This window comes from Lampris incognitus, chromosome 8 (assembly GCF_029633865.1).
Source record: "Lampris incognitus isolate fLamInc1 chromosome 8, fLamInc1.hap2, whole genome shotgun sequence".
Lineage (NCBI taxonomy): Eukaryota > Metazoa > Chordata > Actinopteri > Lampriformes > Lampridae > Lampris > Lampris incognitus.
Genome location: NC_079218.1, coordinates 45,894,500 through 45,908,768, shown reverse-complemented (window position 1 = coordinate 45,908,768; position 14,269 = coordinate 45,894,500). Strand labels below are relative to the sequence as shown.

General features: G+C 46.0%; 1 protein-coding gene across 1 annotated transcript in view; it reads left to right on the top strand.

Moving 5' to 3' along the window:
* Positions 1-4,023: 4,023 nt before the first annotated feature.
* The window catches only part of LOC130116420 (short transient receptor potential channel 4-like), a 36,696-nt gene continuing 26,450 nt past the window's right edge, over positions 4,024-14,269 (top strand). Inside the window, exons 1-3 of the mRNA XM_056284332.1 lie at positions 4,024-4,097; positions 7,040-7,269; positions 8,416-8,634. Of these exons, the coding sequence (XP_056140307.1) occupies positions 7,111-7,269; positions 8,416-8,634 (378 nt within the window). The 5' untranslated portion in view covers positions 4,024-4,097; positions 7,040-7,110. The remainder of the gene's footprint in view (positions 4,098-7,039; positions 7,270-8,415; positions 8,635-14,269) is intronic.

Sequence of the window (14,269 nt, the reverse complement as noted above, 5' to 3'; positions counted from 1 at the left end):
GAATAAAAAGATAATATCAGAGTGAGAGAGTGAAGGAGTAGAGATGACGTAGGAGAATGAGTTTAAATACTTGGAGTCAACTGTCCAAAGTAACGGGGAGTGCAGGAGAGAGGTGAAGAAGAGAGTGCAGGCAGGGTGGAGTGGGTGGAGAAGAGTGTCAGGAGTGATTTGCGACAGAAGGGTACCAGCAAGAGTTAAGGGGAAGGTTTTCAAGATGGTTGTGAGACCAGCTATGTTATATGGTTTGGAGACAGCGGCACTGATGACAAGACAGGAGGTGGAGCTGGAGGTGGCAGAGTTGAAGATAAGATTTTTGTTGGGAGTGACAAAGAAGGACAGGATTTCAAACGAGTATATTAGAGGGACAGCTCAGGTTGGACGGTTTGGAGCCAAAGCACAAGAGACGAGACTGAGATGGTTTGGACATGTGTGGAGGAGAGATGCTGAATATACTGGGAGAAGGATGCTGAATATGGAGCTGCCAGGGAAGAGGAGAAGAGGAAGGCCAAAGAGGAGGTTTATGGATGTGATGAGAGAGGACAGGTAAGTGGCTGGTGTGACAGAGGAAGATGCAGAGGACAGGAAGAGATGGAAATGGATGATCCACTGTGGCAACCCCTAACGGGAGCAGCTGAAAGTAGTAGTAGTAGTAGATGTAGCTCAGAGTGCGAGAATGGAAGAGGGATTCATACTTTTTACTCTGTAAGGGAGAGAGGAAAGGAGGAGGAGGGTGAGACTGAGAGAGAGAAAGAATTAGAAGAACGAGACAGTCTGGTGCTTTGATAAATAGATGTGAGTCATGGGAGCAAGCTCACCATGCTAAATTAAGTCCTGCTCAAAGTCCACCAGTCTCCTCGGCAGACTGGATACATGCGGATCGACTGTTGTTGTCTTTTTGTCGGCGACTTTGCCCCGTCCAGCCTTGGTGCCTCTCTCAGCATTTATTCAAGCGAAGTGCCTGAAAATTGATAGTGTTTCTTCAGGCACCGTGTAAAAATCAGATTAACAACACAATAAAAGGCAGCAAAGGTGTAGATGTGCAATAGCATGTCAGCGAAAAGATGAGAAAAACTGACTACAGCTTCCTACCGTTCAGCACCTTTCCCCACTTCACCTGACAGTTTGCCTGTTTCGGTGTTTGAGGAGTCTGAAAAAAGAACCGAGCAATTCTGACACGCGGTGAAGAGGCCAGTACTTCTATCGGGAGGGCGGCGGTAGAATAGTCTGGTGCATCTGTAATGTCAGAGAAACATGTCAACAATCAACCTAAATACAACTGAGCAGTCCGATGGAAATGATGCGCAACACACTCAATAGCTCAACACAGCCACAGCTTCTGCTCCATGGCCTGGACTGCACTACCAGCGTGCCATCCAGCAGACTCACGCCAGTGCAACTCAGCAATCAGGAGTCAGGAATATTTATTTGTCATTTCATTTCGTGCACTTGCGTACATGAAATTAAGCTAAATATCGTTTCCCCCCCAGCCCACAGCAGTGCAACACAAAGACAAAAACACATATCCAAACTACAAGAGCACAAATCCAAACTACAAAAAAAATAAAATTAAAAATTCGCTGTCCAAGACAGTGAACGGCTGAATGCCAGGATGGCTGTCGGAACTGCCGCTCTGCATGGGCGAGCAGTTAGCTTAGCCTGCCCGGCTTGCACGTCCTGTCAGACCGCCCTCAGTGTTCTCTCCTCGGGTGCAGCTCCAGGCAGGGCCGTGGTCCCTTGGCCCAACGGACGCAGTAGACCAGGCTCCCCCTGATCCAGTGCCGCCAGCTCTCCCAGACAGACACCTTCGACACACCTCCCCGCACGCCACACGACCACGCCGAGAACACAGTCAACGCTAGGTGAGGCCGCCACCAGACCGCCCTCAGTGTTACCTCTTCGGGCGCAGCTCCAGGCAGGGCCGTGGTCCCCGGACTCAAAGGATGCAGCAGACCAAGCTCTCCCAGCCGACCCAGCGACAGCTCTCCCAGCCATCAAACGACGACACAAACTTAGACGCAAATGTGGACAAAGACGCTGGATGGACTGTACTGGGTGAGGCCGCCAAGAACTAAGTTTGCCTTCCCACACCTGCACTGGGTAAGGCCGCCACAAAAGTGAATTCGCGCCGCCATCTTCACAATATTTTCCATCTCAAACCCAAGTTTGGGGAAAAACAACCACACTTACGCATATTTGAAGAAGCGGCTAGTTGCAGCAAAGCAAAACTTCTTCAGCGCTTCATTTCTGATCCAACGATTGTCTTGAAAATATCCTTGCCTTGAGTCTTAATGCTGCTGCAGCTGTTGGAGGGACTTCCATAGACTGTATGCTTCACTAATTCACCGGCAAAATACTGCGTTAACTTAGACATGTAGAAATCAAAACGAGCCTCTTTGTGCTGTCTGATTAATAGGCAAGTGTGATATTCTGGCTAGCTGCTGGATCCTTCTATGATGACGTGCACATACTCAGCAATGCAAATGTAAACTACTAATAAGACACGTTAGTCCCTAGGTAACGGGTCTGACCCTTTAGCCGAGCGGTTAGTGACGCCGCCTTGCGGTGCAGTACACCCCGTTTCGAATCCCGCACCGGGCAAGAAAATAACCGGTTACATTGGTGGCAGCGGTGGGATCCGGAAGTGTGCAGATCCTCAGGAGTCTCTTCGGAGCGCGGGAATAACAAGCGCGAGGGCGCGCTTCCGGGAAGGGTGACGACTGTAAACTACTAATAAGACACGTGAGTCCTTAGCTAACGGGTCTGACCCTTTAGTCGAGCGGTTAGTGACGTCGCCTTGTGGTGCAGTACACCCGTATCGAATCCCGCACCGGGCAAGAAAATAGCCGGTTACACAAACAAAGTGGAAACATCATTTATAGACTTTGCACCGATTTATGGATTAGATCAAAGTAAGATGGGGATGGACGAGGAAAAGAAGGGACCCAGCTTCACGTGTGCGGTGCAACTGGGGGGAAATAGTGCGTGATGCTTTTAGTTAAGATACTCTGGGCGGTGGATTGGCAGTAAAGCGCTGTATTTTAGGAATGCGTTATGCGTAGTTCGGCCGATGGAGCATAATTTCACAGCTTTCCTTTTGTATTACCAGTAAAGGGTTGTGTTTACAAATATCAGGTTAATAATGTTAAACCCCTGCTGTAAAGTGACTGCAATCGCTTACAGTGTAGTTGTAAAATCGGTCTAATAAATGCCCCTAAGTCAGTATCCCCAACGGGCCGAGTAGTCTACGCATGGGCACGGGCTTGTTTTTTTTTGGCTCAGAATGAATCCAGCGCGCGTTTGCCTGCATGCGTGCAATGCGTAATTTGTTCATAGACTTGGTGGATCATTCGCTATTTACGCACTTCTCTTGCACGAGAGCGGTAGTCAAACGCCATCATCTCTCAAAAACGGATGTGACCGAGTCCGAGTCCAAGTGTGCGCCACGTATCTCTACCCATCCATCTCTAGGTCTGTCTGCCTGCCTGTCTGCACGCTGCAGCCGCTGCATGCTTTCATCTGATAACCCCCAACAGGTGGACGAGTCAAGTGGGTAGAGGACCCAAAAGGTGGAAGGAGCGCGCGCGGGGAGGGGGAGGGGGGGAGAAAAACTGATTTGAAGCGTCGCGGAGGAATTGATCGGGCGCGATGACGGACGGCAAAACTTCCTCCCCGCTGCGTCTCCGTTGCGCGGTGAGCTGACTGCGGTGCGCGGCGCTCTGCGTCCCCCCCCCCCACACACACACCTCCCCCCTCTCCCCCGTCAGCACTGACGAGGTGTCGTGACCACCGACACCGACTGGACGGGGATACAGAGTAGGAGCGGCGTCGGTTCTCCTTCACGCGATGGGCAAAACGCGGGTTTGACGATAACGAGACACACAAGCCGCGGGATCGAGCGGAATGCCCCGCCGAGGCGCGGACGCTGCGGGAACCCCCCGCTGATCCCCGGGTTGCTGCGGGTCTTCGGGGGAAATTGCGGCGTAACGCTGCGCGTCAAGCTGTGCGTCGTCCGTGCGTTGAATTTTCCACTTTCTCGTGCCCGTGGAATGTTTTCCCCAGGAGGAATACCGAGCCTCGGGGAAGTTCCCGTATCCAAGGTTTGTTATTTCCATCTGTATGTAGGAATATATGGATATGTTGGAATAAAGTTGGGGGGGAAATCCACGTGTTTACACAGTAGAGATAAAAGATACAGCTATAGGAAGGGGGGGGGGAACTTGTTGTGGAAGAAGGATTCCCACTTGGGAAATGTAGATTCAAAGGCCTTGCTTCTTTTAGGAGGAAGGGGATAAAAAAAAAAACAATGGAATCATCGCCTTTATGCTGGGCTGCTTACTCCACATATAGATGGAGGTTTACGTGAACTTCCATGGAATGACTTCACATTTGTGGTTTTCCAAAGGTGATGCGTAATGTGCAGAGAGGCTGAGGAATTTTATGAAACTTTCTGGAAAAGATTCGTTCAGCACCACTGTTCATGTGATGGAAACATCTGTCTATCTATCTATCTATCTATCTATCTATCTATCTATCTATCTATCTATCTGTTTATCTATCTATCTCATCAGATGTCTTCACAAATGTCCGCTTGCCTTCCAGATTATTCCATGATTGGAAAGTAGTCTACTGTCGAAATAGGTGTTTTCAGTAACATGGCACATACACACATCAGCATGGACCTATCCACAACTGTGTTTACTGTGCTACATGTGTTATTCGCTGTACTGTCAAAAATAAAAATATCTAGATGAGATAGTTTTTTTGGTTACCTTATCATGTGCATTGCTCAGTAGGAGCTGTGAGTTTCGTATGAGCCAATATCTCGCTTGCAAAAGCCAAGACCGCCCCATAAAAAGGCATTTTTGATAAGCAGCATAACATAAAGTATTGTATTTTTGAAATAATGGTGAAGCATGATGGTGAATTGGGGCCTCGGTGTTGGTAGCTGGACTATTCTCCAACATCTATATTGATATTTCTGACAAAATTCAAAACCTGCAAGTGTAAACTCTGAATCCAGCGGCTCAAATGAGAAGTTAAAGTTTACTGAAGGCCTACACAGAAGAACAGAAGTAATGGTTGGAGAGTTATCGCTTTCCTTTATGCGTGGGTCTCTATTTAGAGCTGTGAGGGGCAAGGGAACATTTTTGCATTTCGAAGGTGACACCTTTGAGCCAAAGACGAGACGGCAGGTGATGCAATTTGAAGTAAATGTTGCTCGTAGGAACTGCAGCCAGGGTTTAAAAGCTTGGTGTTTATCCGCCACTTTGTTGTCATGAGCTGAAGTTTACACTGAACCAAATTCTTCATGGGTCACATCTACAGGCTGTGTGCTCACCAGGACCCGAGGAGACAGATTATTGCTTCCACCAACCAGAAAAGCAAAACAAGGCTCATATTTAAAGATTGTGCAGGTATTCTGCATATATTTGATCTTTTAATCACATTAGGAACTGGAGTTTCGAGGTAAACACACGGGATGTTGCTGTTCAGGGAGGTTAAGGGCTACGTCTTTACAGAAAGTAATGTTGTTGTTCTGTTTTGAGTGTCTGTGGACTGCAGTGAGTCTAATATGGCCCTCTACTCATGTGATTTGTTGGACTGAATTACATACAGAGCTAACGCTAATTGCCCATCTTGAGATAGGCCAAGAGCCTGGAGAAACTGTGGTTTCAGAGAGCGAGGGACAGAGAAAGAGCAATAATGGAGAAAGTTGGAGAAGGACAGCGGGAGGATCACTGTAATGCCCCCCGTGAAGTATTTTCTCTTATCTCTAAGCAGATATTCTCCACTTCCCCCTCCCTTTTTCTGATGTCACCCCTCTTCTTCATTTTAATCTCCTCCATCTGAGTCCTCTTTTCTTCTGTCATCCTGCCTTCCTGCCCTTTATTCACTCATTCCTAACAACCCCTTGTTACACATGTCATCTTTATGAGTTCCTTAAAGCAGCTGTAGACAACCCCCCCCCCCCCCCCAGTGTTTCCAAGCATTTTTAGTGTTTGCACCACTGTCGCAAACACAACTGGATCGCTTTCCGTTTATTAGCAGCCTGGCTACTGTCCAAAGCAAGAAGCAACCGTAAGAATCCCAATTTGAACCGAGTAGGCAGGTTGTGTTACTTACTGATTCAGTAGAAAGAATGCCAACTGGATGTCGGCTTGGAACTCTCTCAAGTCCCGGGTGTTGTGTCGAACTCTGTTTCCCCGTCGAGATCTGTTTCCCCCTAGCCAGAGTTCGATACAATGCTGGGACCCTTGATTAACCTCATCCTAACCCTAACCTCAACCTAACGCTTAACCTAATCATTAACCGATAGCCTCCTGTGTCAACTGGGATCTTTTTCTCTTGCCGGGTAGAGTCTCCACTCACTTCGGTTGTTCTATCATCTGCCACTTCCACTACTGGGGATAGCTACTGATAGCTACCAGGGGGGCACTAACTTCTTCCTATTTTGGCTGCACAATGGTTGACACACTTCCTTTGTGCCATAAATCAAGCCTCCATTTTCCCATGAGATCATACCCAGTGCCAGACAGAATTTGGTTTCCTTTAAGCCTGAAAGCGAGGCTTATAGGGAACCAACCTAAATGTCGTTGTTGTCATTATTCTATAGCCATTACACTGTGCAATCAACATTTAAATTATAATGATAAGTTCAAGCAGAAAAGTTTTCTACTGCTGCTTTAAAAGATCAATGATTTATTGACGTCAGCCGCAATAGAGTCAAGACTTGGAGGCATCCTTATCTATTAAATCCATGTTTTTTTTTACATTCTGAGATTTATATGTTAATTTCTGTGATCAATTTCAGTGTGGGTTTTTCTTGTCATTCCTTTGGTTTTAGATTTATATCTAAACAAAGCAGGAAGTAAGGTACCAAAAACTACTCTGGTTATCGAAGGGAATTTTAAATGTTAAATGAGAATTTTTCCGTAATGCCACTATGTCGACTGAACAATCACAACAGGTTTTACCATTACACTCTCTTTGTAATAATTCAACCCTAACCCTCACCCTCTCTCTCTCTTCCTCCGCTTAGTATGAAAAGCTGTGGCCTGGTAACGGCTGTAGCAGCAACAGCAGCTTTTTGGTAAACTAAAGTTACGAAAGATGTCCCAGTTGTACTACAGGCGAACAGACAGCTCCTCCTACCGGGACCGCATCCCGCTGAGGATTGTGCGAGCCGAGTCAGAGCTGTCACCCCTAGAGAAGGCTTACCTCGGCGCTGTGGAGAAAGGAGACTATGCTAGCGTTAAACAGGCCCTGGAGGTATGGTTATATGGGTGGATGGATGGATGGATGGATAGACAGACAGAGAGATAGATAGCAAAGGTTATCTTTTTCACATTTATCTACTGTGTTTATCTGTTGTTGGCTTTTTTGAGTTTACAATAAAGTTACAATGCTTCCCACCTATATTTAAGAGTTGGAATTTTCTTCCCGACTCGTTCAAAAGAGCAGCCTTCCGCTGATGGCACACTGTGACAGATTGTTGATATAAAAATAGACTCGGAAACTGCACATCTGACTCCTATTAATGAAAACACCAAACTCGTTTTTGGATTAAACTGTAGATGATGAATTTATTTCTCATTGATACGGAGTATTAACAACTGACACAAGCAAGTTTTTCTTCATCCTTATAATACATTTAATTATCGGTGATTTGTACATTTGCGTAGTGTACTGCGTTAGAAAGAGCCTACTGTACTTCCCCTCCTCAAGGAAAACTCCAATATTTTTTTAACCTAAGACTTATTTTCCTATTGTTAGGGGGTCAAACCAAGCAATGAGTAACAGAAACCTTTAATGTGACTCAGTATTGAGCAAGCCAACATAAGACGACTGCTGTGCACCAAGATGCAATGTAAGCCTTCACCCAAATGACGACCGTAAAAGAGGTCTCTTTAGGCACTAACAGGCTCAGGATGTTATGTGAGGAGTCTAAAGAGCCTTAGCCACAATACCAGTCACGGATTTATATAGATAGATACCAATCCATTTCTAACCCGGAGTAGAAGTCTCTAATCCTGTGAGGAGGGAGTTGCTGCAGAAAGACTACGGTGGAAGTGTGAGAGAGTTGAAGAGACGTGCAAAAAATACAATGCAAACCAGATCTCTCACTGTGCTAATGGAGTGTGTTGAGATTGTCTTTCATAATGGAAGGTGTTTTCAGACACTTCTCCAAACATCCTGAGCCTGTTCGTGCCAAAACAAAGAGTTCTTCACTGCAGCTTGGTGTGCAGCGTTCGACTGATGCAAGCTTGTTCAATATTTAATCAATCGTCGCTTGGTTTGACTCCTAATGACAGGAACACACAAAAATGTTACAATTGCCCTTTCTCTTTCAAACATCTGCCAGCTCATAGGGAGATAGTGTTCAAATCCCCTTACACTAAAATGCTCTTTACTCAGGAGGCGGAGATCTACTTCAAGATCAACATTAACTGCATTGACCCCCTGGGCCGGACGGCTCTGCTGATCGCCATCGAGAACGAGAACCTGGAGATCATTGAGCTCCTGCTGAGCTTCAATGTATACGTAGGGGACGCCCTACTGCACGCCATCCGCAAGGAAGTGGTGGGAGCCGTGGAGCTGTTGCTCAACCACAAGAAGCCCAGCGGAGGCATGCAGGTACGGGAGGGAGTAGTTGGAAATAATGAAGAAGAGAGAGTTATGGTAAGATGTGTTGGGAAGAATGAATTGTTTTATTTATGAGGCAGGGTTTATTGCTGGCTGGGGCTGAGATAGTAAAAACTTCATGCAATACACAATTTCAGCTTATCTCCACTCAGTGTTTGCCTGATATTCAGACTGAATGGCCATGTTGTTAAAACTCTATTGTGTAGTCTGAAAATGCCTTCCTTTCTGTGTGTCTGTTTAGGGGGGGATTTGATTTTCCCTCACCAGTCTATAGTGACTGTCATATGCTGCTACTCTGATGTCATTTTTAGTTGACATGAGCTGCATTCGCGTAAGCAAGTTTCCCAAAAATGTCAGTAAGTGTTGATAAAACATGTCGCTTATGCAAAGACAATTTGTTGGTTAATGGAGTAACCACCAAATCAAGAATCCTATTCATCCCAAATGCCAAAGTAAAACCGTTGCATCAACAGCTCTGAGATATAATTGCCCTAAGTAGACTGGGTGACTGTTCCAGAGGGATTTGTGTCAAACATCATCCGTTATCCGTCATTGTCACGGTCGAAGAAATTGTAATTATTTTAAGGACATGACACGCGCACCAGAAAACACAAGCAAAAGACCTCGACATAAAGGAAGAAGGGAAACATAAAACGTAAAAAGACCGAGAAGGGGGACCGAGAGACTGCTGCCTCTCCAACTTTAGTCCCGCCCACAAAGATGCTGATTGGTCTCGGTTGTTTCACCCATCTGGCACAAGCCACTGGCAAGGGCAACACCAGACCTCTGAATTGCATGAACATTTTTGAAAAGTGCGCTGGAAGAGTGAAAATAGTATTTCAGGGGTCTCGAACCAGGCTAACTATTCTACAGGTAGTTCATTACATTCACGTGTAGTTCCAGTTATTGCAGCCTCTAATCTGGGAGGTTATACGCCTGAAACAGCAGGTGAATGTAATGAACTACCTGTTAGAATAGAAAACCAGACTTACTGGTGATACCTGAGGACCAGAGTGAGAACCACAGGTTGATATTATTTAAGGAAAAAAATATCATAGAAAACTGCAGTCCATGTAAATAATACTATATATGGTGCTGAATTGAGCTTTACTTTGAGGGGACCCGACACCAACTTTGTGAAAAAGACACGGTGACTCATCCATCAACTTGGCTATATATACACATTTTATTAAATCCTTCCAAGATTCAAATAATAAAAGCCTCTGTATGTCAGCATTGTATGATAACATATAAAGAAAGTCCTAACAAATATTTCATTTAGGAAATTAGGTCCAAGCAATAATATATTGAACCAACCCTGGGAACCTGTGGCCAAACTTGACTTATGCCCACATTTATTCTACCTATCTATCCTGGGCCAAATTCTAAGAGAAAGGTGGAGAGGGGGGAAAAGGAAATTCTCAGCTAACTGTGACATTTCCTTTGAAAAGGAAGAATGCTCTGTCAGCTTGTGAATTACTCTTAATCCTTTTGTAGTTTGTGGGCCTCTTTCAGTTCCCTGTACCCTTTGTGTAGCTTTCAAAATAATTACCAAATATAGCTGGCACCAACACTAGCTGATGCTTCGTATAAGTTGCCTGGAACCCTTCTGCAATAAATACACAGGGTCTGTACTGTCTAATTCACCCAGCTGGTGTGCATCTAGTCCATAATTACTCACATCTAGTGGCACCTCATTTAAGAGCATGAGCCAGTAAGATCAGCATCCCTCAACAAAGCCAAAACAAGAAAAGAAAGACCTACAGCAGCATCCTCCATGTTCCCTTGAAACCCATGTTCATTTTGCCCCGGGATCAATTTGACTTTGAGTTTCCATTGACGATAAGGGGGTAATCAAGGCAGCATTGAACAGAAAAGACCCCCTCCTCTGACATCCACTCTGCTCACTCCTGACATGTTCACCCCGTACTTCACTGATAAGGTTTCTGCCACCAACTCTGTCTGCCGCTGCCAGCTAACCCTGCCTCACTCACCTCGATCTCCTCTCTGACTGAGAAGGGAGTCTCCAAGCTTCTGCCGGACTCTTGTCACACTACCTGTCCACTGGACCCGATACCATCCAACCTCTTACAGACCATTTCCCCCTGCACCTAACCCCGCAAGCGCACAAATCCCCAACTCCTTGCTTACAAAGGGTGTGTTCCCCACTGTTTTTAAGCAAGCTCGGGTCACCCCGCTGCTCAAAAAACCTACAGTCAACCCAGCCCAAGTTGAAAACTACGGATCGGTTTCATTCATACCCTTTCTTTTTTTTTGTTTTTGTTTTTTTAATCCCCCCCCCCCTTTTTTCTCTCCAAGTGCACCTGGCCAATTACCCCACTCTTCCAAGCCGTTCCGGTTACTGCTCCATCACCTCTGCCGAACCGGGGAGGGCTGCAGACTACCACATGTCCCCTCCAATACATGTGGAGTTGCCAGACACCTCTTCTCACCTGACAGTGAGGAGTTTCACCAGGGGGACGTAGCATGTGGGAGGATCACGCTATTACCCCCAGTTCCCCCTCCCCCCTAAACAGGCACCCCGACCAACCAGAGGAGGTTGCAGTGATCAAGACACATACCCACATCAGCCTTCCCACCTTCAGACACGGCCAATTGTGTCTGTAGGGATGCCCGATCAAGACGGAGGTAACATAGGGATTCGAACCGGCAATCCCCGTGTTGTAGGCAATGGAATAGACCACTATGCCACCCGGACACCCCTATTTGTACCCTTTCTATCAAAACTACTTGAGTGCACAGTCTTTAACCAAGTCTCTGAATTCCTATCTGAGAACAATCTGTACAACCCGAATCAGTTTGGCTTTTAAGTGGAGTCACTCTACTGAGACTGCACTCCTGTCAGTAATAGAATCATTGTGTTTGGCTAGAGCTGCTGGTCAGCCCTCAGCTTTATTGCTGCTAGATCTGTCAGCTCCCTTTGACACAGTTAACCACCAAATCCTCCTCTCCACACTCACTGAGCTTGGTATCTCAGGATCTGCCCTCCCCTGGTTTATGTCCTACCTTTCAGGGAGATCTTTTAGAGTATCTTGGTGGGGAGAAGTGCCAGAACTGCATAGCTTATCCACATTAGTGCCTCAAGGTTCAGTGCTTGGGCCCCTTCTCTTCTCAATATACACCACCTCACTTGGTGCAATCATCCACTTCCATGGTTTCTCATACCATTGCTATGCTGACAATACCCAGCTCTTCCTATCATTCCCGCCGGATGACCTCACAGTCTTGGCATGGACATCATCATGCCTTGCTGATATACCTCTGCATGGATGAAAGAACGTCACCTTCAGCTAAATCTATCTAAGACTGAGCTCCTTGTCATCCCAGCCAGTCCATCCTGACAACAACAGATCAATATCCAGCTCGGATCAGCCCAACTCATGCCCACAAAGTCTGCCCAAAACCTGGGTGTCATGATTGATGACCAATTAACCTTTAAGGTTCACATGGCCTCGATTGCTCGATTATGCCGATTTGCCCTGTATAACATCAGGAAAATTATACCCTACCTGTCTGAGCATGTAGCACAATTCCTGGTACAGGCTCTTGTAATATCATGCATTGACTACTGCAGCTCCTTACTGGCAGGTCTCCTTGCATGAAATTTCAAACCTCAGCAAATGATCCAGAACGCGGCGGTGTCTGGTCTTCAACCGGCTCAAAACAGCACATGTCACGCCGCTGTTCCTATCCCTCCAATGGCTCCCAGTAGCTGCCTGCATCAAATTGAAAACCTTGATGCTCGCTTACAAAACAGCAATTAAAACGGCTCCCGCCCACCTGAACTCCTTCATTCAGGTCTACACTCAGTCCCGCTCATGACGCACTGCCAATGAAAGGTGCCTGGCATTTCCGCCACTAGCCAGACTCTTCTCTTCTGTGGTTCCCCGGTAGTGGAACGAGTTAAAACAAACGCCATTTGATCCGCTGAGTCCCTGTCCATCTTTAAGAAGAAGCTAAAGACCAAGCTCTTTCATGAACACCTCCACACCTGATGGTATTATTAATAATAATAATAATAATAAAAACACTTCTATGCACCTTATGCATTGCCTTTGTGCACTGTCTGTTCACACCTATGTCCTATCAGACTTGAGCCTGGTTGCGTTGTTGTCTCCTGACCAGATCCTTGCTTGTGTTGTATTAACTATGTCTCTTCGGATAAATGCTTTTGGATAAATGCTCTTTCTGCTAAATGAAACTGTAACATCGGGAAAGCAATATAAATTGACAAACAGTGTCACACTTATGGCCCAGTACAAAGTCCTACCCATCTGCTGACCAATATCGCCCATGAGACCCAGTGGCAAGATCAAAATCCGAATAACAGTCCCAAGCCTCTGTGGGAAAAAGTGCCAGAAGGTTCGTCAAAGTCACTCTCAAACCTCTTGGCTCTCCATCTGTTTGTGTAACAAGATCATTGAAGGCATGACATTAAGGAGAAGTAAAACTTCTACATGTATTTCAGGATACATACAGGGCTCTGGCTCCTTAAGGCCTAACGTTTTTAGAAGAATTAGAAACCCTGAGCCGTAATTACTCTATCCACTGATGTGAAACCATGACTCTGCACCTTGTTATGCTTGCCAGTATAATCAGGAAGTACCGGTGTGTGAGCACGCTGATTGGTTTAGGACGTTGTTGCTATACGTAAATGAACATCTACTCTGATCCCGGGAGAGCAGCCTGCTCAGGGCTTAAATGACTGTAATCAAAAATAAATACGGACTAATTAATCCTGAATTTACTGGGCTCCCTCCTTCACTGATTGTGCTCTAGTCACAGGTTGTTGTTTTTTTGGGGGTTGTTTTTTTTGCCTCTTTGGTTATAATTGCTACATACACATGGGCACACATACACACACACACACACACACACACACACACACACACACACACACACACACACACACACACACAGCCTCTCTCTCTCTCGTCTTCTAATGGAATATCTTGGAGATGCTTTGGTAAACACGCGGTTGGGGTGAAGGGGAGATTGCTTCTCCACTTGTGGAGCATGATTGTGTTGTGTAGGGATGGTGTACATTGTGTCGCTGGCTCTGATAGAAGTCAATTACTTGATACAAAGAGATAGAAGTGAACAAGACTAGGTCAAAACCTGGTATGGGGCTCGACTGTGTACGGGCAGTGTTCGAAATAGTGGCAAAGTTGTGACCAATTTGCTGCGGGGATAGTCGGTGGTAGTGTCCATAATGTGAGTCACCGGATATTAAATGTTCATCTGCAAGTTTCTGTAGTTTTCCCTGTAGCATTTGTTGTCAAAGTGTACTGAAGTAGCCTATCACAAGACGTCGATTAGCGTCGATTGGACTTTTGCAATGGAGCTCATTTGCATAGAAAGGGAGCAATTTTGCGCCAAATGTATGCATATTACCTAATACGTGCAAATAGCACTGGAGCACCGAGACGCTACTTGCTCGACAGTGCGGTTAGGGGTGCATTGCAGCCTTTGCGGGTTCTTTGAGAATACCCCGGTTTCTTTTTGTCTTATCTGTGCAGTTTTAGCGGCTGCAAAAGCCTCGCAATCATGCCATGGGTTCACCAGTTAGTGTGTTGTCGAGAGTGATTGTTGTTGTGGGTGCTTT